General features: G+C 37.4%; 2 protein-coding genes across 3 annotated transcripts in view; one reads left to right on the forward strand and one right to left on the reverse strand.

Annotated features, from left to right (window-relative positions):
* LOC138322915 (polycystin family receptor for egg jelly-like) overlaps positions 1-10,437 on the forward strand; it is a 42,296-nt gene extending 31,859 nt beyond the window's left edge. The window contains exons 20-26 of the mRNA XM_069267140.1: positions 2,581-3,247; positions 3,378-3,510; positions 3,695-3,939; positions 4,665-4,839; positions 5,294-6,544; positions 8,891-8,991; positions 9,358-10,437. Of these exons, the coding sequence (XP_069123241.1) occupies positions 2,581-3,247; positions 3,378-3,510; positions 3,695-3,939; positions 4,665-4,839; positions 5,294-6,544; positions 8,891-8,991; positions 9,358-9,588 (2,803 nt within the window). The 3' untranslated portion in view covers positions 9,589-10,437. The remainder of the gene's footprint in view (positions 1-2,580; positions 3,248-3,377; positions 3,511-3,694; positions 3,940-4,664; positions 4,840-5,293; positions 6,545-8,890; positions 8,992-9,357) is intronic.
* A 1,386-nt stretch (positions 10,438-11,823) lies between these two features.
* Positions 11,824-27,452, reverse strand: part of LOC138322916 (AP-1 complex-associated regulatory protein-like) — a 61,363-nt gene continuing 45,734 nt past the window's right edge. For both annotated transcript variants that reach the window (XM_069267142.1, XM_069267141.1), the window contains exons 6-9: positions 26,051-26,223; positions 24,990-25,072; positions 24,611-24,715; positions 11,824-19,800 (exon numbers count right to left, since the gene is read on the reverse strand). In XM_069267142.1, coding sequence (XP_069123243.1) covers positions 19,604-19,800; positions 24,611-24,715; positions 24,990-25,072; positions 26,051-26,223 — 558 coding nt within the window. In that variant the 3' untranslated portion in view covers positions 11,824-19,603. The remainder of the gene's footprint in view (positions 19,801-24,610; positions 24,716-24,989; positions 25,073-26,050; positions 26,224-27,452) is intronic.

Raw genomic sequence — 27,452 nt, forward strand, 5'->3', positions numbered from 1 at the left:
AGGTATGATCAGGGATATTTTATTTCCATTTTAAAAATGGAGGCGACAATAAAAAAAAACCTAGAGCATAGATGTGCTGGGTTTCCATAATTCAAATCACAATCCAATTAACAGATGTCCAAACCTGATTGACAGTAAGACAATAGCAAATACCCGATACACATCTAAGTCCACCGAATAGCAAATTGCCCGCGACCAGGTAATTACAGATGAGTTCGATGAATGGCGTTGTGTACAGATAAACAATATCCTGGTCCAGGTATTACATAACCATCAAACCAAAGGCATGGCAAATTATATCTATATCGGAGTATCTACTCGTATATCTATTAAAAATTGAAAGCGACCGCACGGTCTGAAAAAATAGTTTGTTTTGCTTCAATTCAATTCAATTCAATTTGTATATTTCCGTAAGCCTTGCGGCTTATAAGACACAATGTACAATTTTAATACATATTGAATAATTTAAACATGTACAGGAGAGTGATTGTATACAATAAAACACAAACATTAACACACAATTATTATACATCAGATACTATACGGTTACGGTGTATTAAGAGACTGAGAACGTTTCTGGAATGCAAGTTTTAAGAATTTTCCGAGATTATTTAAAACTTTAACATTATTTACACTGAGTAATTGAACAAGTTTGAACACACATGGATGATAAAAGAAATAAGGTTACAGATATCTAACTCGTAGTTGGGTATAAAAAGGACATTTAAGGATGAAGTCAAACTCATCTTCTATATCATTGGTATTACAAACTGTACAGATTCTATTAGGTCGTGCTACATTTTGAAACCAACCACTTTCTATATTTAACTTATGACTACTTAATTGCTCGTACTTGTAATACTGTTTTTATACTTTTGATCAGTGGGTTTCTTTAAATAAACCAAAATTGTCTACCTGATGTTATGTGAAATTCCTTTTGAGGAAGTCTGTATTCTGTATAAAATTTCTTGAGTACATACATCATAAAATTTTTGTTCAATCAGTTTATATACAATATTACTCTCATACGTACTATTCCACAAATACCCCAATCCAAGCTTATTCAGTTCGGCTTGTACATTCATGATCCAATCATCATTATATAATGTTCTTTGCTCATCACATGCTTTTAATTCTTACCCAGTATTTCAATATTTTCATTTTCCGGATAATATGCATAGGCAATCTACCTAACTCATAGTATACAAGATCGTTACAATTGTTTTTACCGCCGCCTAGAATTCTTTTACAAAAACTAACATGTACTTTTTCAACCTGCTCTATGAAAACCCCATACTTCGCATGCATAACCTAATACACTACTTACATAAATATAAATACTGAACATAATGTTTCGGTTTTAAAACTATGACTTTTTAATTTATTTGATATTGCAAAATATGCCTTTCTGCCCTTTTCAGCTACATGTTGTTGAGTTTTGTTAAATTTGCCATTATAATTAAAAAAGCATACCTAGATAGTTAAAATCATCTACCACTTCTACTTCTTTATAGTCGTAAAACCATTTTTCTTCTTGTCTTACAATACCACTATTTCTAAAAACTACAATTTTAGTTTTTTTTCTACATTAAGTGCAAGCTTCCATTCATTATTATACAAAAACATTGCATCCAACATAGTAAGGAAAAAATTGAAAGCGACCGCACGGTCTGGAAAAATAGTTAGCTCAATATTTAGATATTTTATAATATCAAAAATAAATTCTTTCTACCATATGTTGAACGTTTTACGGTATTGTTATAAATGTATCTCAATTTATTAGGTTAGCAACACACAACACAATGTTTGTAATGATCAATCATCGGTGTGTACGTACGTCAATACTTTAATCAAGGATTTCTTAAATTGTTAAGTAAAATTTCATTTTAGAGTCACAAACTTTGTAATTCACAATGTATCAAAGATACAGACTACAGGAAAATATTATCTAATTAAAGCTTATTCGTTGCTGAACTCCTCGACAAAAAATCCGAAACTTTTATTTCTGTGTGGATTTTCTTTCATTATTACACGAAGATACCTGCTATTAGTGCATAAATTAGAGTATTTGAAACATCGAATTTCACTCTTTTAGTTATTTATATTCGAGCCAAAGTTATTGTACGATTAACTCCACTCAAAAGTAATCATAAAAAATCGTTGATCAGCTTTTCCTGTAACCGTCGATGTTAGTTACAGTTATAGTAAAGCTATAAGCCACGGACTATTATGACGTCACACGGTATAGAGCTAGAAAATATGCATAATCGGGCGGTCAGAATTTTGGACCTCGATATCGACGGCTTACAGGTTATTCCAGTTGCGCGCGGCAAGGAGAGGGTTCAACATGTGCTAATAAAGCCATTTCCAGCATAAACTGAAATTATCATTTTTGACTGCACAAATCCTTTAATGGTGTAAGTGATCCAAGATTCATGTATGTTCACTATGGCTTGTAATTTTTAATTAGTCATATGTATGGATATCAAAATAAAATATTTTGGTAAACCGTATACTCATAAAGTGAAAGTCACTGACAAATTCATTTAGCAGAAAGATAATACCAATTATTGGTTTCAGGTATGTATTCCTCTGCGACAAATGGTTCTCCTATGACCATGACGATGGAACTATCGACAGAATCTTACCTGTGTGTGGACAAGAAAACCTGACCAAATTTAGTGTTATGTTCTATCAACGAGCTGTACATGGCATCACAGAAGATCATCTTTGGGTGTCGGCTTTGATGAGACCAGAAAAAAGCAGTTTCACGAGAGTGCAGAGAATATCCTGTGTAGTTATGCTATTGTTTCTCACGATGATTACCAATGCCATGTTCTTCTCGCCAAATGAGAAAGAGACGACAAGCTCCGTTTCGATTGGCAGCATGACGTTTTCAATGAAAGCACTTTATGTATCGATTATTGGAACCCTTATGACAACAGTGCCAGTTGTACTGGTAGCACTGATATTCTCCAACACCAAACCGTCGCGGCTGTGCAAGAGAAGAAAAAAACCGAAGGCAAACGAAGAATTTTCTGATGAAATGTTCTTCAAAACTGACCACCAGGTACTCCCTTCATTCATGGGTTACGTCGCTTGGCTGGTCGTTTTTCTAGCCATCATAGCATCAACGTTCTTCCTGCTACTGTACAGCATGGAGTGGGGAAAGGCTGCCTCTGAAGTTTGGCTCTCCTCCTTTGTTTTGTCCTTCTTTGAGTCGTTTTTGTTCGTCGATCCTCTGAAGGTAAACATTATTAACATTATTATATACCAGTTAATTTGAGTTACAATTTACACGTTTACTGTTCATATTCAACAATATAATATCATTTTTAAATAAAATTATATTTGTTTTCATTTACAATTCCTTTCAGGTAGTGTTTGTGGCGGCCATATTTTCATTTTTATGTAGACGACCACTCGACTGTCAAACCTCACAAGTGAATTTAGATGAAGTGAAGAGAGTATCAAGCACGTTCACAGAAAATTCAATGAGGACTTATTTATGTAGGTATTACACGTGTATTTATATTAACCCGCTTTATAATCATCATATATCTACAGTTAACATGGAAAATACATCCCGCTTTATCATTATCATATATCTACAGCCATCAAGGAGAATGATGTCCGGTCTGTTCATCACAAATAAGCATTTTAACGTATTTTATCTTTTATGTTCTTAATTTAGGCTTCCGGCAGGACGTACTGAGCGAGAAAGACGCGGATGCTGAAAATTCTGTGGCGAAGGAAAGAGAACAACGCTTAAACGAGCAACGGGCCATGATTGCATTCATAGAACTACTGTTTTACGCCGTATTTGCCTTCATTGTGTACAGCATCAGCTACGTAAACCGGGACCAAAGATCGTTTGCGCTCAAGGATACTATTTATCGTGGCCTCAACGACTCGAATGGCCAGTTTGGCTATGGACAGGTAAGGTTTCACTGTATCCATGGTGGTACTTATTTCTGCTTCTTACGAATCACTTGTGATGGCAGGAACATCGAAGTTCGTTATACCCGTAACCGGGAAACAAACTGTTACCAGTCAGGGTTATTTATGGACTTGCCAGGTTCAGGACATGGAGCAAAACTGGAGTACTTGTAGAAAAACCACCGATCAGTAGTAAGTACTTGGTAACTGCCTAACATGGAATTCTTTGTTAAGATAATCTTGATTTATCTGAAATTCTAAATCATTTAGCTGTACGATCTCGCAGTTACAATGTGTGCACCATACCCACGCCCAAGTCAGATTCGCATAAAACAAAGTGCCCACCTGGTTACTGTTTTGACGGGATTGTGCATCTAAAAAGGCAAATATACTACTATAAGAACAATTTCAAGATGTAGCTACCACCGGTTTGCAATGGTGGCGAGTAAAGTATTCTTGCATTGCATATACTGAGCACAATTCTTGGCATTGCATATACTGAGCAATATTTACTGAGAAGACATTACTGTAATCACAACTACCCCAACTTTCTTTCGAACGGTTTCTTCCAATGCACTCTTAGACCTGTCTGTCCATTTATTGCAAATTGATATCAAACAGAGGAAAATTATGGCAGAATCTGTTAAAGATCAGAATAAACATACATAAAAACAGTGAATTTCCTTACTCTATTTTATTGACTTCTGTTTTTTAACTCCCAATAGGTTGGTAATGCCGCTGGTTTCATGACTTGGCTAAATGGAACATTCTTCGAGAAATATTTCCCTGAAACTGCCTACAATGGAGATCCAATCGGTGTACAGGATAAATTCTTCTTCTCTGATCTAGACAATGTGAAAGTTGGACCACCAAGGTTGCGCCAAGTTCGAATGAAAAGAGGTATGGTTCCAATGATGTTTAAATGGTGACATTTTCCCTATCTACAAAGCACGTGCCCTTTAAATGTCTATACTTTTGGAATCCACCAGTAGAAGTTTATGAGTCTCAAACAAATAAAAAGATTCCGTCCTAAACAGATATTGTAACATGATGATTAATGACAACCGTCTTTGACTAAAGTAAGGTAACAAACACCGGTACGTGGATTAATCAGGAAGTTTTCCTTGTTAGTCATCTAAACCTAAGAATAACATACATATGTCAAATAGGTTAAGTGTCTAATAGAAAATATACAACGGGTAACTTATCATTCATCCTATATCAATCCGCTGAAGTGAAACCTCAAACCAGAACTAGACAGCTGTTATAAATCACATATTAATTGCGTGTATGTATTTGTGCATAAAAATCCCAACCACATATTTTTTTATCAACAACATTTCACATTTCACAGGAAAATGTCCGTATGATCGACTTATAGAGAATCGAGATTGTATACCTGATTACAACATCCACGAGGAAGACGAGGATTCCTACTGTGTTGGTTGGACCGAGGGCTCGTCGCCTGTATGTACAAGCCCTAATTATTACTCCATGGACGCATGGCGGTACCAGAAATCGGAGGACATCTGGGGCACGGCTATCACTGGGGAATACCAGACATATGGAGGCGGGGGATACATCCTTAAACTGGAAAATGGTCTGGAGAACTCTAGATACATAGCAGAGGAGCTAGTGAAATACCATTGGATCAACAGGGCCACAAGGGCAATATTTTTAGAATTCACTCTTTATAACGCAAATACGAATCTCTTCTTATATATGATATTCCTAACGGAGTTCACAGAAAACGGTGGCCTTCTGACTTGGGTAGATGTGTACCCTTTCCGTCCTTATCAACACACTGGAGCACTTGGAGCGTATGCTATGCTTTGCTACTTTATTTACCTCATAGCTTTAATTTATGGAACTGTGAAGATAGTGAGCAAAATCGCAAAACAACGATGGCAATTCCTGAAGGATTTATGGAATATCACGGATCTGTCTTGCGTCATTTTGAGCTACATCGGCGTTGTGTTGTGGTGTCTACGGTACGTTTATGCCTCACAGTCCATGGCTATATACTATGAAGACAAAGATGCTTTTATCAATTTCCAACATGTTGTAGTATGGGACGTGACATTTAACGTGATAATCGGTATAATAGTCTTTGTGGCAACCATACGTCTACTTCGAATAATGGGATATAATAAGCGGATGACACAGGTCGCCAGGGTGATTGGAAACGCTGCAGCCGACTTGAGTGGATTTGCTATTATTTTCGGAATAGGATTTTTTGGATGGGTGATACTTGGTTTCCTCTTGTTTGGATCCATAATGCGTGAATACCGGAGTTTGTTTTCGACCTGGGGTACCCTCAGTAATTCCCTAATAGGGAAAAACAAACTTGACGCTATGACACGTGCTGCCCCTAACTTTGCGAATTTTTATTTCTTCACGTATGTCGTGTTCATCATGCTGATTCTCATGACGGTCTTTGCTGCAATTTTAAATCAAAGCATTACGACCGTGAGATCAGACATGACGAACCAACCGGAAACGTACGGCATTCTGGATATATTCAAGAAGTACGTCGTGGGACTTCGAAACTTAGTGTTTAGGAGAAGACAACAGGAAACAAAGCGTCCCAACAAAAAACAACGCAGTAAGTATCTTAAATAAAATTAAGATTATTAATAACTAAGAAAAGAAATATTCCTACTAAATAATTATTTAATCATGATTTATTGCTTATTGATAAATGATATAAATAGTGTCGTGACATAGGGTATATTCACTCTTTGCATATAACAGTTGTCTGCTCTACCAGAAAGATATTGATATGGACGTCATGAATATATATTTACATATGCCCCTATATAGTCATTGGGAGGAGTGTTGCGTTCAAATAAACGTGATCGCAATGACGTATGAATACAAACGCAGTCCAGGTTCGGACTACTTCTAGTTCACGCTTCGATAAGATTTTGCGTCATAATTAAACGGATTTCAAAATAACAATCAAGATTTTTCAGTAGATCCAATTAAATATGTATTTGACATCAAAACAAAAGACGTTTTCAAGCATTGTAACGGTGATAAACAACAAAATGATTCGCTGGTCGGGGCTACAACCGGAGGGCTTTCCTCGGGAATGTTCCATTCCTTCAGTAGTACATGTGTGTACGGTCACTCATCTCACCTAAATATACAGAACCATCTTATTGTCGGTGAACAATTCTTGGAGCGTCTAAGCGAACAATAGGTTAACAGATCATATACAGGTTTCCAGAAGAAAAAAAACATTACAGGAAGCCTATCCGAAACAGTATCATCAGCTTTACCCCCGTCTTTGAATTCAGAATAGGCCTTCACACACGCAAACACTTGTCTATCCTCCTTACAATAAAATGAAAGACTATGACTTTGAAGAATTTAGTCTATATCGCGTTCGCAGACCGTTACATACATGACAAACATTCAGCAGCTCAACGGCCGTAACATCAATAGGCTATTTCACAGTAACTTTCCTCGGTTAAAAATCAAATATGGCGGTTCGCTTCACTTCGGACCTCATCACTACACTGACAACGATACCGTACCGGTAGTCGTTCCGCCTCGGTTATCTCAATTTTTATTCGAAATGGACATTATTGAGATATTATCAAATTGAAAAAATAATATTTTAAAAATAATTGAAAGGGGTCATTGTTATATTTCAAACCAAACTGCATTTGCAGCTATAACATTCAACAATCGGAACTATATCTTCGGTCATCCTGACTACCGTAGTTACCCAACTTAGCAACCATCACTGTTTTAAATTTGACGTACTTATTTATGTAAATATATAGATTGAACAGTGTTTTGATTGCTTTAAATGTGGTATGAACGCAATGGGATATAGACATATACGCGCTACATTGAATATTAACGCAATCAAAACCGTTCAATCTCTATGTATATGTTCATGTTCTTACATATCGAATGGGAACCGTTTTGGCTATCTAAATTATAAGTTTTTGTGCAAACATGTTCATATAGACGAATTTCGATTAGCATAATTATGATCATTAATACCAAACCTACAAAACAATATAAATATACGAGTGAAGCAAACAATGGCTCGTGAAGTACATGGGATGTCGATTAATTGTTGTTTAGTTGCTTTTGTTTGCGGTGATTAAAATTCCCTATATTTGCACTCCATTTCATTTCCGTGATCTAAAATACCCACGAATGAAATAAAAAGAATGGCAAGTGTGATAAGATGCTACACCGTTGACGAATGGTATTTTTCTCGATCAACAAAAGGAGCAGACGAATTCGTATTTTTTTCAGTTACAAATATCACTTACTTTCAACCATTGAAAAGAGCTACTAATTTTACTTCAAGATAAAATATTTAAACATAATTAATTTTATCCCGAAATAATCGGTAACACTATGCCCCATATGGAATGAAGTACTGATTGAACATGCACTAAAAACAAAACAAAGTATTTATATGTATTTTTGTGTTAATTAGATGCATATATACACGATTTAACATAAGTTTTTGTTCAAATGATGCGTATCATTTATGTTCTGTCGGCGGTGGAGAATCTTTAACAAGTTAGAGATATCACAGTAAGAAATTAAAAGTGCGCGAGTGAAAAAAGAAGAAATTACGAAACTAGCACCCCATGATATCAAACGATACAGTAGTTATTATTGAGATTCAGTCCTCTGTAATTCAATAATTCAATTTACTTATTGATTGCTGTGAATCTTTCACTCAAAATAAATCATAGTATTTGCCGATTTCTTCCTAAATAGTATATCTCTATTGTATGAAATGTAGTGATCTATATGTGTGTTCACGCTTTCGAAGCCATGAAGAAAACTTTAAATACATTAAGCACCATAAAATCGACATGAATTATATCCGTCTGTCTTACTTTTCAAAGTTTAGACAACTACAAAACGTTGCAACCAATTTCTACGAAAAAAGTACCTTTTTGCGTTTCAGTTTACAATCCTGCCAGCACTCAGCATCGCCCTAAGATGGACACGACTAACATCATGAGGACAGTCAGAGACATATTTGGCACTAGATGGGATGAGGAGGAGGTACGTCACGCTGAAAAACTGTTCAACCGTAAAATAGAAATTTGCATAAAATCTCATTCTAATTCACAACACAATGTGAATGGGCGAATATTGATAATAATAAGAATAATTAATTTGAAATTTGATTGGATTTTTCCACGATATCAGATTTTCTAAAGATCAATACATGTTTGCAACTGTAATTGGGTTGAAATTCCCATGGCATACTTTTCCATTAGGGAAAAATTATACGAATATTTATTAAACGCCAACTGTTTATAGATGGTTTTGAAGGAAAGTAATCGAAAATTAATGTAAACAATTCGCAACAAAGCAAAGTCATACTTTTACAGTATATACTGTAGTTTATTTGTTTTATTTGTTTAGGAGAATAAGGAGCCGGTACAGTCATTTGATGACATCTGCCTCGACGTCCCTATACAGGAACCTGATCAGGTCGGCTCCCATGGTTTTAACGTCTACTGTCAGGAAGAGAAGACAAGTGAAATGGACGCATATATTGACTCAGTAGTATTCTGCAAGCAGCCACTAGAGAAAACCGACACATTCCCTTTTGCTACCAAAAAGTCTGAAAGTTTACCGATGGCTTACTTGTAGTTCACTCATTAGTATTGTATTGGCAGTTCGCAAGCCGTCAAAATGCCCGGATACCACACGTAACTTTGTATTTTGCTTTGTGCATGGTCCGGTATTGAATAGCTATAACTGCGTGGCGAGCACAAGGCGTGGCGAGACAAGCCGAATAAAATATTATCCTAATGCACACTCATAGCGGACCTGATAACATTCCATTCGGGTCACGTTCTGACGACCTTTATGTTCATTCCACTTCATTTCAAATGCATTTCTTCATCTGGCTAAATCGAGTGGAAGGGACATTTCTCCAAAGCATTTATATGCATGTAACATCTATGGACGAACTTAATTAATGCATAAAATTAATTCCGACAGCTCTGCAAACGATTTCGTGAACCCATATGAGATGATTTTAGGTCTTCTATGAAACGGAATGAGAATTTGTATTTCAATCAGATAGCGTGGTGAGAACGTCTTACGACCGGATAATTGCTAACCTCATCTGACGCTCTCATTAACATGTTATGCTGACATAGAAACAGTAAAATGGATTATAAGAATGCTTACAGAGGAAATAGGAAAGACACAAGCACTGGTGACACGAAAGACATTGTGTTTTTCACGATTATTAGGGACATTTCACCATTATTAAAAAGTACACTCTGTATATTAATGATTTTTTAGTGTTATATGTACCATTCTGGTGCCTTTTTATCTGTGATACTGGTCGTTTCAATGATATGTATATAGAAAAGTAGAATTTCCGAGACGTTTGCTTTATAACTTAAGTCATTCTTATTGATATTTTATTCTTGTTATTGTTGTGAAATTTATTTCTCTATGATCAGTTTTAATAAAGAAATAAAATAGCGTTGTTTCCTTTAGTTTTTGCAGGAACTTATTTAGTTTGTTAATTATCCCCGGAAATGGACCCAACTTCAATCTTAGTTACAAGATGCACTATGCAAATCTGGCATTTTGTGCTAAAATACGAACAGCTAGAATACAGAATTCTAAACGATTCCTATCATTTCAGAGAGTAATTCGTTGAATAATCATGTATACTCTTTGTTCTCGTTTGGATGATTGGACAGTTTATCTTTCCCCGGACAGGGATATCCACAATTTTACCGGTGTGAGATCTCATCCAATGATAAAGAGAAGCTACAGAAAATCATTGCACGTGCTCACATGGGTAAGAAATTCTTCAGCTGTCGAACACTCGGCAAAGCTTCGTGTTTCACAAATTAAGAATCTTACCCCTCAGGTGGAGATGTTCCTGTCTCACCCCAAGGGGATGAAATATTGTAATAATCTTCAAAATGTTTAAAAGTTTTAAGAAGATGCTGCGAACATTTAATTGGACATGTATGAGGTGGTTCTCGCTAGTACACAAACCTCTTAGCCTACCAATGTGATGGAGTGATTTCTTCTAGATAAATTTACGACCCAAGATGACGTACAAGGATTTTAAAATGTTGGTCAGACGTTGTAACACAGATAACAGTGGTCGAATTAAAGTGCATAGCGCACTGAAAATGTATTTAATTAACACAAAAGAAAAAAAAAGTGGACGATTTGACAAAATATTAAAGTGAATAGTCGGGCAAAAGAAAAATAATTCTAAATACGTTCATTGGCCTTCCGTACATATCAAAACGGCGGCCAAGTTCTTCTTACGTTGTCCAGTTTTGATCGTTGAAATTAAGGAAAAGCCCAGTGTAAAATAGCAAAGTTCTAAAAATATATTCGCCTAGCTCTTTGAAAGTGAGGCTGCGTGGAAATATAACCACGGACACAACAAGCCAAAGGACGTTTTAGGATTCATATAACATAAATCAATTTCTTTGCATGCAGAGCGATTTTGACGGGAGCTTTTATTTTTCTATTTCATAAGAAATTATACTGGATATATTCACATCATTTTTAGCCTTCCTTTGCCCGACTTTTCACTTTAAACTTCCAAAACACTTAAGCATGTAAAATAAGATTATTTTGACTAAACCTGAATAGAAACTACGTATGTCTGGAAACAAGTGTTGTTAGAAGCGAAGTCCCAAATAAAATGATGTTTTTGAAGTACTACAGCAAACAATGACGTCCTCACACGATTTATAAAACATTTTGAATAATGTTGCCCATTTACGCACTGTCTCAGCGTCATTGAAATATTTGATGCACGGTTAAAAATGCATGAAAATTTAATAACAGGAAGATAACTTTTTAAGGCCTTTTTACAAATAACAAGATGCAATATTCACCATTAACACCTTTATTTCCTTATATACTGCATACTTATATCACCACACACATTCAGACTGTAAGGCAGTTTTCATGACAAATATGTGTTTATTATATGTGTATATCGATGTCACCTATCAAATAAATAGAACTTGCAGAAACAGGTTATCTAGCTCAAAAGAACGTTCAGTTGGCTTCATAAATAAACAAGAGGCACGGAGGGCCTGTATCGCTCACCTGGTTTGTAATGCCAAGTAATGTCCTGAATACAGGTTCATTGTTTCTTTTCTGAAGGAATTTTAATATTTACCTCTGATTCCCCTATTGGGCCCTGCCCCTCCTCCCCCCAGCGGGTCAGAGGCAAAATTTATACAAGGTCTGTTCCCCTTCTCTCAAGGATGTTTGTGGCCACATTTTGTTACAATCGATGCAAAACTCTAGGACAAGTAGCGATTTATAGGATTTTTTTCTTTTTCCCCTATTGGGCCCCGCCCCTCTTGTCCCCGGGGGGTTAGAGCCAAAATTAATACAAGTTTTGTTCCCCTTTCCCCAAGGATGTTTGTGGCAAAATTTGGTTACAATCCATGCAGAACTCTAGGACAAGTAGCGATTTATAGAATTACCTCTATTTCCCCAATTGGACCCCGCCCCTCCTGCTCCTGTGGGGTCAGAGCCAAAATTTATACAAAGTCCGTTCCCCTTCTCTCAAGGATGTTTGTGGCCACATTTTGTTACAATCAATGCAAAACTCTAGGACAAGTAGCGATTTATAGGAATTACTTCTGCTTCCCCTATTGGGCCCCGCCCCTCTTGTCCCCGGGGGAGTCAGAGCCAAAATTTATACAAGTTTTGTTCCCCTTACCCCAAGGATGTTTGTGGCCAAATTTGGTTACAATCCATGCAGAACTCTTGGACAAGTAGCCATTTATATAATTACCTCTATTTCCCCTATTGGGCCCCGCCTCTCTTGTCCCCGGGGGGTCAGAGCCAAAATTTATACAAGTTCTGTTCACCTTCCCCCAAGGATGTTTGCGGCCAAATTTGGTTAGAATCCATGCATAACTCTAGGACAAGAAGCGATTTATAGAATTTACCACTATTTCCCCTATTGTGCCCCGCCCCTCCTGCCCCCGGGGGGTCAGAGCCAAAATTTATACAAGTTCTTTCCCCTTCCCCCAAGGATGTTTGTGGCCAAATTTGGTTACAATCTATGCAGAACTCTTGGACAAGTTGCGATATATAGAATTTACCTCTATTTCCCAAATTTGGCCCGCCCCTCCTGCCCCGGGGGGTCATAGCCAAAATTTATACAAGTTCTGTTCCCCCTCCCCCAAGGATATTTGTGGCCAAATTAGGTTATAATCCATTCAGAACTCAATGACTAGTAGCGATTTAAAGGAAATGTTGACGGACGGAAGGACGACGGACGCCGCGCCATGACATAAGCTCACCGGCCGTTCGGGCCAGGTGAGCTAAAATGAAAGTAGTACCCACAAAACAAGAGGCCCAGAGGGCCTGTATCGCTCACCTGGTTTGTAATGCCTAGTAAGGTTCATTGTTTCTTTTCTGAAGAAATTTGAATATTTACCTCTAATTCCCCTATTGGTCCCCACTCTTTCTGCACAAAAGGGTTAGAGCCAAAAATTATAGGAATTCTGTTAACCCCAAGGATGTTTCTGGGCCAAATTTGGTTAAAATCCAAGCAGAACTCTAAGACTAGTAGCGATTTATAGGATTTACCTAAATTTCCCTATTGGGCCCCGCCCCTCCTGCCCCCAGGGGGTCAGATCCAAAATTTATACAAGTTCTATTCCCCTTCCCCCAAGAATGTTTCTGGCCAAATTTGGTTTCAATCCATGCTGAACTCTAGGACAAGTAGCGATTTATAGGATTTACCTCTATTTCCCCTATTGGGCCCGCCCCTCCTGCCCCCGGGGGGTCAGAGCCAAAATTTATATAAGTTCTGTTCCTATTCCCCTAAGAAAGTTTCTGGCCAAATTTGGTTACAATCCATGCAGAACTCTAGGACAAGTAGCGATTTATAGGATTTACCTCTATTTCCCCTATTGGGCCCCGCCCCTCCTGTCCCCAGGGGGTCAGAGCAAAAATTTAAACAAGTTCTGTTCCCCTTCCCCCTAGGATGGTCCTGGCCAAATTTGGTTACAATCCATGCAGAACTCTAGAACAAGTAGCAATTTATAGGATTTACCTAAATTTCCCCTATTGGGCCCCGCCCCTCCTGTCCCCGGGGGGTCAGAGCCAAAATTTATACAAGTTCTATTCCCCTTCCCCCAAGGTTGTTTCTGGCCAAATTTGGTTACAATCTATGCAGAACTCTAGGACAAGTAGCGATTTATAGGATTTACCTCTATTTCCCCTATTGGGCCCTGCCCCTACTGTCCCCGGGGGGTCAGAGCCAAAATTTATACAAGTTCTGTTCCCCTTCCCCCAAGGATGTTTCTGGCCAAATTTGGTTACAATCCATGCAGAACTCTAGGACAAGTAGCGATTTATAGGATTTACCTAAATTTCCCTTATTGGGCCCCGCCCCTCCTGTCCCTGGGGGGTCAGAGCCAAAATTTATACAAGTTCTGTTCCCCTTCCCCCAAGGATGTTTCTGGCCAAATTTGGTTACAATCCATGCAGAACACTAGGACAAGTAGTGATTTATAGGATTTACCTCTATTTCCCCTATTGGGCCTCGCCCCTCCTGTCCCCGGGGGTTCAGAGCCAAAATTTATACAAGTTCTATTCCCCTTCCCCCAAGGATGTTTCTGGCCAAATTTGGTTTCAATCCATGCTGAACTCTAGGACAAGTAGCGATTTATAGGATTTACCTTAATTTCCCCTATTGGGCCCCGCCCCTCCTGTCCTCGGGGGGTCAGAGCCAAAATTTATACAAGTTCTGATTCCCTTCCCCCAATGATGTTTCTGGCCAAATTTGGTTACAATCCATGCAGAACTCTAGGACAAGTAGCGATTTATAGGATTTATCTAAATTTCCCTTATTGGGCCCCGCCCCTCCTGTCCCCGAGGGGTCAGAGCCAAAATTTATACAAGTTCTGTTCCCCTTCCCCCAAGGATGTTTCTGGCCAAATTTGGTAACAATCCATGCAGAACACTAGGACAAGTAGCGATTTATAGGATTTACCTCAATTTCCCCTATTGGGCCCCGCCCCTCCTGTCCCTGTGGGGTCAGAGCCAAAATTTATACAAGTTCTATTCCACTTCCCCCAAGGATGTGTCTGGCCAAATTTGGTTTCAATCCATGCAGAACTCTAGGACAAGTAGCGATTTATAGGATTTACCTCAATTTCCCCTATTGGGCCCCGCCCCTCCTGTCCCCGGGGGGTCAGAGCAAAAATTTATACAAGTTCTGTTCCCCTCCCCCCAAGGATGTTTCTGGCCAAATTTGGTTAAAATCCATGCAGAACTCTATGACTAGTAGCGATTTAAAGGAAATGTTGACGGACAGACGGACGACGGACGACGGACGGACGACGGACGACGGACGCCGCGCCATGACATAAGCTCACCGGCCCTTCGGGCCAGGTGAGCTAATAAAACAAATCTTTCCTAACTCAAATATGTCATAAAACATTTCTTCATAACGTTATAATAAAAAAGACCAAGTACAACATTTTCACATTAAGACAGTCTTTCGCTAGAGAGGCATATTTTCATATATTATTCGATATAGATAATTTCTTATTAAATAGTATTCGACATAAACGTAAGCAACTCATTTATTGACATTACACGCGAGTAAACATTTTATACAATACTTTGGTCCTATTTGGATTTCATTTTGCAACTAGACATGTATTAAAGATACAATGTCCACGCATCCAATATCATATCAAAAGTACGCGAATGCTACACCAGGAGAAGACAAGGACATTTATTAATCGAACTTTCATTTGCAGGATGGTGAAAGATGCTCTGCCAGGATCACTGAATAAAACGTAGGGTATATTTACATATTTAGCAGTGTTGGGTGTTTGGATAATTGGGATCCATAATAATAACGATCCACTTTCTTGAAGCCTTTGATTTACTATTCCGTCTTTGCATATTACAGAGTTAGCTCCCTTGCGGGTAGGTATCGATTGTTACGTCATTATTTTGTGAGCGCAATTCACGTCGTATTCTCCGAAAAGTATGACGTTACGCTACTAAACGTATGACCTCACCATCAATACCTATCCGCAAGGGCAGATGACTCTGTTATATGCAAATACGGAATATCTATTATCACCAATGACTTTGATATTCTACCTTTGATAGCAATTCAGAACGATGTATATTCCCGCAGTTAGGGCCTTAAGGTCTGCTGAATTGGAAATTAATGGGGGGAAAAGGCTTTTAACATTTTGATTTTGGATATAAAAAGTATGATATGAGCAAGTCAAAAGGATCAACATTTCAAAAATCGCAAAATAATGGAAAGACAATGAAGGCAAAACATTCAGCTAGAGGAGGCCACCGTGACCGGTTGCATTTTCCATTGGCCTTCCACACCTTGACAACAATATCATAACTAAATTATATCGATTGACATGGTCTTCGAAAACTTAATCTGGTTAAGACGATAAAAATACATAAAACACATAAGCAAATGCTATGTGTTGTCTTACAGCAGGAAAGTATCATAAACTGTGGATCTGATGGAAAACCTACATGAACCATAACAAAAATATTATTTCATTGAGCAAAATGTTTAAAATATTGAAGAAAGTAAATTTGCTTTCCTGTCAGGTGGATATAAGGGGTTCATCTTAAAAAACTGAGCATCTATTTTGACAAGGAGACCCATTATGTGATATGTTATATAGAACAAAATACCAGGTAATATAAAATTCAAAATGGAATCACGCGTACAGACGTGACGACAATAACAGTGGCACAACGATAATGTAGTATGGATATTGAACAGATAACTTGAATGTATGACTGGTAGACCTAGCAAAAATGGGAATCTTATATAAAAACAAAATCATCATAATGTAAACATTTAGTCCCGTTTTTATGGAATGTATCTATCCTGGAATAATGATGACAATCATAATAAGGTGACGTTTCCACGTACCTCTTCCCAACAAATGTTTACACAATTCCATCATCAGTCATAATTGCCTCAAGTTAAATGAAGGTAAATCTCTATCGGGCTTTATCAGTCCAAAGAGAGCTATTTCCTTTACTTTCCCTTTATCTTATCATTTTATAATGTTTAAAATGTGAATTGAAGTCGCATTCATCCTGCACCAAACAGGGGAAACCGCCGGTTGAAATTCAAGACAAACCAGTATTATCTTATTTCTTTTACGACAAAAGCGATAAAATAATTTGATTGGATTGGTCTTAATCAAATGATTTACTGTCCGTCATTTTTTCGAACGGTCAAAAAAGATCAATGAAGTTCTTTCTGGGGTAATGTCGTTCTCCATGTTGTCAACTGAAAGATTCTACATGCATTAAACATCGTTAGTTTCTTTTACACATATCTCTAGTTTTTGTAGTGTTTGTTAAACGAACAATTTACATAATAATCAAGCTAAGATAATTAAGTTTAACCCCAATAGAAAAACATATAACAATATCACCATAACAAACGCTGCTTATGAAAACAAAACTTCATTAATAATCTATGTATTGTTATTGAATCCTTATAAAGAATTGATAACCAAATTATTCACTAGCACTACACATTAGATTAACATAAATCAGCAGGAATTAAAAGCATAACTTGATATCTACAAAATATCATATACAAATGAATAGTTCCATGGCTGTCATTTACATTGTCGATATCATGACATCCGTATGAACAGCCAAATGAACTGTGACACATATAATGCATGTTATTATTTAATAACAGGCAGACTGGCTATATGATCAATATCACCACAATACCCCAGTAGAAAGACAAAGATTGTACCTTTGGATATTGACGTACCATCGTAAATAATATATGTTTTATTATTACATATAATAACATATCATTAGCAAAAATAGCACTATCTAGGTTTACACAAAAGATAAAGATCGTTCAAATTATTAGAAAAAATACTACGAAATTATTCAACGCCAATGTCACCACATCCACTATTCATTTCCGACACTTGTACACATATTTGTGTTCTTCAAATAACGAAACAGTAGTTCATCGTCTAATCAACTGATATTTTCAGCATTTGACTCCTAAACTAGATTCATCAGTAATTTCTTATATACTCAGGGGTGTAAAAAATTTTTCAAAGTCACTTGCCCCGGGCAAGTAGAGCCCAATAATTCACTTGCCCGAAATTAAATTCTACTTGCCCCCAAAAAACACCATTTTTTATCGCAGTCTACAGTGTAACTAGAAAATAAAAAAATAAAAACTTCAGAATTATCTCATAATCATTTCTAATTCTATTAGATATTTTCCTTCTATTATTAGAAAAATAATAATTAACAAAGCAATTAATTTGCAGCATTTTTTGCATTTTTAACTTTCTTTTTTGTTTCTCTATCATTTTTATTTTTTTAAATTCCTGAATTCCGGAAACCGGATTCCGGCTCCATTATTAGTACCCAAGTGCAGCTTCCTACCTTGAACAGAGATCGTTTTTACAGAGAAAAACTTCTTTCTGATGGCTAAAAATAATGGTTAGACAACTAATAATGTAAGTGAGTTCTAATGAGCATTTGTATATAACTTAAAAGCAGTTAATTATTGGATTTATCAGCTTGAATGTCTGAAAAACGTCTCTGAACTGAAGGTGCACCTAGCGACCCAGTTATGCCCATTTCGATTTTTTGTTTATTTTTGTGAAATAAAAATTGGTTTCTAATCCTAAATTAAATTATTTATTTTTAATAATATTTAGGCAGGTTTGTTTCCTCAGGTATTTAGTTATAAGTCTGATATAGCATGAAACTTTGTGCACCAGAAAAATTATGTCCAGAAATTCACTCAGCTGTCACTTGCCCAGGGCAAGTGAACCAACTTTTTCTACTTGCCCGAACTCAAAAACTGGTTGCCCCGGGCGTCGGGCAAGTGGATTTTTACACCCCTGATACTTTGATAAAACAATGAGCAACAGTACGCCAAATATCGTTGTCCAGAATAATGCATATCGTAAAATCATTTTGAATGTTCGTACCGTTAATCCCTGCCTTGGTAGCAAAAGTGACTCATACTCAAATATGGACATAATTATATAATATGGACATAATTATATAACATAGACATAATTATATAATATAGACATAATTATATTATATAATATAGACATAATTATATAATATGGACATAATTATATACAGAACCACCAACCTACATACATATCAGCATCAACCTTGTTATACAAATATTTAATATCACATACACACTTCCCATATCAAATCATAGTCAAAATGTATATGTATCTATGTAGAGGAATTCACAATGAGGTTTCTATAAATGCTTCTTGTTTACTTTTATCTCAAAAGATGAGTATTAATACATATGGCAGATAATTAACATGTGTTGTCTTCAAAACTATCTACAGCATTTTTCAAGTTAATATTTTTTTATAGTTTTACAAATTCTGACATTTGTCCATCAATTGCATTTTAAGGCATGTCATAGTCGTGCCCAATAGACATGTTGCCTAAGCCTTATTCATTAACCTTTGGCCAACAAAACCAATCGGAGCACCTCGACTGATTCAGAACCAAGACATAAGGAATCAGCCGAAGTGTTCCGATTGCTACAAAATAGAAATAGCACGCTTATTCACAGAACGCTTTTTTCGGAACACCTTTGACGTCACCGTGATGAGTACTCCTGGATTTTCATCTCTGCTGCCAACAATTGTTCTGTATCGTCCACATTATCCGCCGTAACATAGTCATTGTCCCATTCTAAATCAGTGGAATTCACAGGACTGTCTCTACTTTTATGTACAAAAGCTGTCACTAAATTTTCTTCCGTTGATGATCTGGTTTTCTTTTGAGGTACAACACCTAAAAATAGTGTATTTCAGATAATAGCAATTTTGTTAATTCTATTAAGACACAGGAACGATCCTAGCCAAAATTTCTTTTAATACCAATTAAAATTCAAGCGACTGCAAATCCAAAAATTATGTTTACAGAATCAACCATTTTGTCAAAGTTTAGATTACACTTACTTAGGTTTGAATTATATCGATTTGGGCGCTGTCATTGCTACATGAAATTATACAGAGTTCGGGAAAAAAAACTGGGGAGAGATCACGAATTCATTAACAATTCATTCAATTTTGCATACAGACGATCCGAACTGGGTATATAATAACCAAACAGATCAATGTGTTTTTGTGCAAATTAAATTGGCAATTATGTTGTGAGTATATCCATACCGTTGATACATACATTGTCGCAATGGGTCATCAATACCATTCAATGGCGTTCAGATCATCAGTTATGAACATAATTGATACTGCCTACATTAGGTTTCGACATAATCATAAATAATCTGATATGTTTATAAAAGAAAAATTACAAAGGATCAATTTAGAGCGTTATAAAACAAGAGGCACAGAGGGCCTGTATCGCTCACCTGGTTTGTAATGCCGAGTAATGTTCTGATTATAAGTTCATTGTTTCTTTTCTGAAGGAATTTGTATATTTACTTCTAATTCCCCTATTGGGCCCCACTCTTTCTGCTCCAGGGGGTCAAAGCCAAAATTTATACGAATTCTGTTAACCACAAGGATGTTTCTGGCCAAATTTGGTTACAATCCATGCAGAACTCAAGGACAAGTAGCAATTTACAGGATTTACCTCTATTACCCCTATTGGGCCCCGCCCCTCCTGTCCACGGGGGTCTGAGCCAAAATTTATTCAAGTTCTGTTCCCCTTCCCCCAAGGATGTTTCTGGCCAAATTTGGTTACAATCCATGCAGAACTCTAGGACAAGTAGCAATTTATATGTTTTACCTCTATTACCCCTATTGGACCCGCCCCTCCTGTCCACGGGGGCTCAGAGCCAAAATTTATACAAGTTCCGTTCCCCTTCACCCAAGGATGTTTCTGGCCAAATTTAGTTACAATCCATCCAGAACTCTATGACTAGCAGCGATTTAAAGGAAATGTTGACGGACGGACGACTGACGGACGGACGGACGACGGACACCGCGCTCAGGTGAGCTAACAAGAGGCCCATGGGCCTTAACGGTCATCTGACTCATGGCACAAAATAACAAAGTCACAGTATAAAGTAGTGATTAACGATTAATATAAACAATAAAAGGAACTCCTCAGTTGAATATGTAAGTTTCTGAAATAGGTAAATGTCATTTGTTGAACAAACTTGGTAGCCCTTCATCCATATATGGTTGTAACCCATTCAAGGATCAATATAAGGAGTCAGATTTTAAAACCAAATTTCAATAAAGCTCACATTTTGGACCTCCACCGTACTATCCCCATGGATCTACGCTTGGTCCATTATAAAATATGATTGTCATCATCTAAAGTTCCCCATTCTGAATCAATTAAAACCCCTATAGACCAATTTCCAATTGAGATCGGAGACTGACCCCGAAAACAGGAAGTGGGCCAGCAGCCATCTTGGAATACCAAAATCTTTACGAAAATGTTTTCACGTTGATCGGCATCAATTAAAACCTCTATAGACCAATTTTCATTGAGATCAGAGACTGAAACCTAAAAACAGGAAGTGGGCCAGATAAAATTAAGAAAATTTGCCCTTTTGGGGCCCCACCCCTCAGCCCCAAGGGGTCAGACCAGGCTCTTTTATATAAAATATGATTGTCCTTCCCCAATGATGTTTAACACCAAATATAAATGAAATCCATCCAAGGATGAAGGAGGAGTAGGATTTTAAAGCTTAAAATAAGAAAGTTTGCCCTTTTGGGGCCCCATCCCTCAGCCCCTAGGGGTCTGACCAGGCTCATTTATATAAAATATGATTGTCCTTCCCCAATGATGTTTCACACTAAATATGGATGAAATCCATCCAAGGATGAAGGAGGAGTAGGATTTTAAAGCTAAAATAAGAAAATTTGCCCTTTTGGGGCCCCACATCTCAGCCCCTAGGGGTCGTACCAGGCTCATTTATTTAAAATATGATTGTCCTTCCCCAATGATGTTTCAAACCAAATATAAATGAAATCCATCCAAGGATGAAGGAGGAGTAGGATTTTAAAGCTTAAAATAAGAAAGTTTGCCCTTTTGGGCCCCATCCCTCAGCCCCTAGGGGTCAGACCAGGCTCATTTATATAAAATATGATTGTCCTTGCCCAATGATGTTTCACACTAAATATGGATGAAATCCATCCAAGGATGAAGGAGGATTAGGATTTTAAAGCTAAAATAAGAAAATTTGCCCTTTTGGGGCCCCACCCCTAAGCCCCTAGGGGTCGGACCAGGCTCATTTATATAAAATATGATTGTCCTTCCCCAATGCTGTTTCAGACCAAATATGGATGAAATCCATCCAAGGATGAAGGAGGAGTAGGATTTTAAAGCTTAAAATAAGAAAATTTGCCCTTTTGGGGCCCCATCCCTCAGCCCCTAGGGGTCAGACCTATCTCAAATATATAAAATATGATTGTCCTTGCCCAATGATGTTTCACACTAAATATGGATGAAATCCATCCAAGGATGAAGAAGGAGTAGGATTTTAAAGATAAAATAAGAAAATTTGCCCTTTTGGGGCCCCACCCCTCAGCCCCTAGGGGTCGGACCAGGCTCATTTATATAAAATATGATTGTCCTTCCCCAATGATGTTTCAAACCAAATATAAATGAAATCCATCCAAGGATGAAGGAGGAGTAGGATTTTAAAGCTAAAAATAAGAAAGTTTGCCCTTTTGGGGCCCCATCCCTAAGCCCCTAGGGGTCGGACCAGGCTCATTTATATAAAATATGATTGTCCTTCCCCAATGATGTTTCACACTAAATATGGATGAAATCCATCCAAGGATGAAGGAGGAGTAGGATTTTAAAGCTAAAATAAGAAAATTTGCCCTTTTGGGGCCCCACATCTCAGCCCCTAGGGGTCGGACCAGGCTCATTTATATAAAATATGATTGTCCTTCCCCAATGATGTTTCACACTAAATATGGATGAAATCCATCCAAGGATGAAGGAGGAGTAGGATTTTAAAGCTAAAATAAGAAAATTTGCCCTTTTGGGGCCCCACATCTCAGCCCCTAGAGGTCGGACCAGGCTCATTTATATAAAATATAATTGTCCTTCCCCAATGATGTTTCAAACCAAATATGGATGAAATCCATCCAAGGATGAAGGAGGAGTAGGATTTTAAAGCTAAAATTAAGAAAATTTGCCCTTTTGGGACCCAACCCCTCTGACCCTAGGGGTCGGACCAGGCTCATTTATATAAAATATGATTGTCCTTCCCTAATGAAGTTTCACACCAAATATGGATGAAATCCATCCAAGGATGAAGGAGGAGTAGGATTTTAAGGCTAAAATTAAGAAAATTTGCCCTTTTGGGGCCCCACCCCTCTGACCCTAGGGGTCGGACCAGTCTCATTTATATAAAATATGATTGTCCTTCCCTAATGATGTTTCAAACCAAATATGGATGAAATCCATCAAAGGATGAAGGAGGAGTAGGCTTTTGTATAAATAGTCTTACGCACGACGCACGGCGCACGGCGGACGGCGCACGGCGGACGGCGCACGACGACGGACGAAACACGATGACAATAGGTCATCCTGACCTTCGGTCAGATGACCTAATAAGAAAATTTGCCCTATTGGGGCCCCACCTCTCAGCCCCTAGTGGTTGGACCAGGCTCATTTATATAAAAAAAATAATTGTCCTTCCCCAATAATGTTTCACAACAAATATGGATGAAATCCATCCAAGGATGAAGGAGGAGTAGGATTTTAAAGCTAAAATTAAGAAAATTTGCCCTTTTGGGGCCCCGCCCCTCTGACCCTAGGGGTCGGACCAGGCTCATTTATATAAAGTGTAATTGCCCTTCCCCAATAATGTTTCACACCAAATATGGATGAAATTCATTCAAGGATGAAGGAGGAGTAGGATTTTAAAGCTAAAATTAAGAAAATTTGCCCTTTTGGGGCCCCACCCCTCAGCCCCTAGGGGTCGGACCAGGCTCATTTATATAAAATATGATTGCCCTTCCCCAATAATGTTTCACACCAAATATGGATGAAATCAATCCAAGGATGAAGGAGGAGTAGGATTTTAAAGCTTAAATTAAGAAAATGTGCCCTTTTGGGGCCCCGCCCCTCTGACCCTAGGGGTCGGACCAGGCTCATTTATATAAAATATGAATGTCCTTCCCCAATGATGTTTCAAACCAAATATGGATGAAATCCATCCAAGGATGAAGGAGGAGTAGGCTTTTGTATAAATAGTCTTACGCACGACGCACGGCGCACGACGACGGACAAAACACGATGACAATAGGTCATCCTGACCTTCGGTCAGATGACCTAAAAATAGTAAGCATTTTGGAGCCAACATTCTCATGACAGTTTTTAAGATTTGATTAATCAAAAGTAATTTACACAGGTACTGTTCTTTAAATGTATATTAACGACCGCTCCCTTATTCGCGTAATGAGTAAATTGGCAGGCTGTGGTATGTTTGTATGTTTATTTCAGTCAGTAAAGGGAGTTTAAGTTGTTTACTTCTTCTTGAAAGTGAAAGTCTACGGTCGACATTATATAGGTAGCGCCTTATTTAACCAAAATATACTGTAAATAGTAAAGGTAGCCTTATTCAACCACAATATACTGTCAATAGTAGCGCTAATTAAGATCAACGAACCTTCCTCGTGTTCCCACTCCAGGTCTAGAGAGGAGCCTTCTGTATGAGACCGGTCTCTCGTCTGCGTTGTCCCTGAACTATTAGAGCTTTGACCGTCGGCTGATCCTGATTTTCAAGTAAAAAACGTATGTAGTTAAGGTATTTTTTTACCTTACAAGACACTACTTCTTTATTTGTGTACAGTAAGCATTAAAATAAATGTGTCAATCATAAAATAAAATTCAAAGTAAAATTTGCCTAGCAGACAACGGGATTCACATTAATGACGTACTGATACTAACGAAAATTATATTGAATCTGGATACTATGTCACTTTAGTATTTGAAATATTTATTCCTTGTACTTATATCCAAATAATTAAAATAATATGAGTGTTTACCATGACGTAAATGCGCCGTTGCTTTATAAGATCTAGCCTTAACGCTGGCCAAAAACATTTCAAAATCGTCTTCTCCTCCAGCCCTAAAAGTAAACAAACTTTGTAATACATCTACATAACCTCAGCAGCAACTTCTTATCGCCAATCAATTTCACGACCATAAATGTTAAAGTATATACATGTTAACCATAAATTATAAATAGAGAATACATGGTTAGTATCTTACAATACAAGGTTTATTTTGGTGCGAGACTTAGGAAAGTCGAGATGACGAGGCTTTGCCGAGTCATCTCGGCTTTCCGTGTCGAGCACCAAAATGAAACTTGTATTGTAAGATACTAACCGTGTATTCTGTTTATCCTGCAACCATTATGACATTCAAAACGAAAGCAAATTGGCAGTTATTTACTTTGTTTCGCTCGAAGCGAGACGCTTCTTTGATGCGGAGGTAAAGATTCATTCACTTAACCGAATGAGAGTGTACTCCTTTTTACTGCCGTGGGAAATAAATAAGCGCATTCACAAACAGTAACCGTAATATTCTATTCAGTGTGATATATCACTGAAAGGAAATGAAAATACTCAAATAACAATAAATACCCATTAAAGAATTACTTAACAATACATACCTTTGCCATGAGCCAAGAAAAAGACGACACCGCCATACGATATTTTCGATATCGTAAAAATGACGTCATTTCGGTGAATGTGACGTCACGTTTTAGCGGGACTGAATGACGTTTCATTCACTGGAAGGTTCAAGTTTTGGGTCAAGTTAGAAAAAGTTCCGTCAGATATGGAACAAATTCACGTGATCGTATTAACGGATAAAGCATTTCGTATTGACGGATAAAGCACAAGTTTATCCGGCAGTAGTTATCGGTCAGTATGTGGGACAGTTGCAGGATTAAACATAATGTATAAAACAGACATTTTCCCACAACTTAACACTGTGATCACGTGAACATTTTCAATTTATTGGTTGATTTGAGTCTCAATCAAATTTGGTTATGTTTATGTTTATATTAACGATCAGTTCTCAAAATAATGAAGAAACGTACACTTCCCACTCTCCTTCGTCGTCCCCTAGCCACGACTTTGACTTCCGGTTAGCGTTTTTGTCACGAGCCGCTGCTTCCTTGGCCCGCTGTAATTTGGCTGTTCTAGCTGCCTCCCTTTTAGCCTCATAGAATTTTTCTTCTTCCATTCGAAGCTCTTCCTCTTGTTGTGCCAACTTTTTAAGTGATCATGAAGATTATTACATCATGCTTTACTATAATCAATATATTAATGTGTGCAGATATAAATATTTGCAATTTCAAATCGCATTGCTTGGACAACGTCAACTCTATTGTAGTAAGAGCTACGGTTTACACTACATGAAAGAGAGAAATATACAATATTTAGTTTACTAATATATCGTAGATACAGTCTCAGTATATACACGATACCTTTAGGATTCATAATTCCAAACCGGCCGATAACATCGAAAAAGTTAAAGGAACACAATAAATTATAAAGAATGCGCATGCTCAGACTACAAAGCCATAAAGTTACTATCATTGCCGTAATTAGGAGTGACGCCCATTGACTATACCAACGGAGTGACACATCTCCGATAAAATTGTACCAAAGTATATTCATTGAAACCATAGTGTACTTAACGCATAATGGGTCTCTTCATTAACACACTGCCATATCATGCCCCCTACCTGACTGTTTATGAAACGTTATACCTGTAATTGTTGGTTACCAGAAGGGCTTAAACTGGGGCATTATCAAATATCTAACAAATGTACCTATTAATTAGCAAACGCTGATAAACGCAGATGTAATACTGATTACTATCTAAGGCAATTTGATATCACATCTTAATTTTGACACTCTAGATATGAAATTAATTTTGAAAAGGAAATAGTTCACCAGGACCCATGAAGAATGTCAGTTACAAGGATTCGTATCGTAACTGTTTTGCTTGAATCTGTTATTCACTACGTTTCCTGCTAATAAGATTTAGCTTTAAACAAAGGATTGGTCGTTCGTGGTGGCATGCCTAACAATGCTTTCCAGCAAACAGAAAAATAAAACGGGTATTTTGTATACGTGTTACACTGCTCAAGCAAAAGCATCCTCTACTGACTAATAAAACAGAAACCAACACAAAGAAACAATAAGAACATAATAATAACAAAATAAGTTCCTCTCATACATACAGGTGACTTTGGAATTAAGAGAAAGGTACAGGACATGACTTATTCGTTCTTTCTTTCGCGGTTTCAAATAATTTCGTGGGTTGATATGTTCAGAGCTAGCTCATGAAACAAAGATAACAATAATGATATATAAAAACGATTTGTTGATTGTATTTTCGTGGATACATAGCAACCAAGTCAATTTCTACACAACGGAAACTTCATGTTATATAATACAAATGTATATCTTTTCTGCAGTTCAATAACATAG

This window comes from Argopecten irradians, chromosome 5, assembly GCF_041381155.1.
Source record: "Argopecten irradians isolate NY chromosome 5, Ai_NY, whole genome shotgun sequence".
NCBI classification, from domain to species: Eukaryota; Metazoa; Mollusca; class Bivalvia; order Pectinida; family Pectinidae; genus Argopecten; species Argopecten irradians.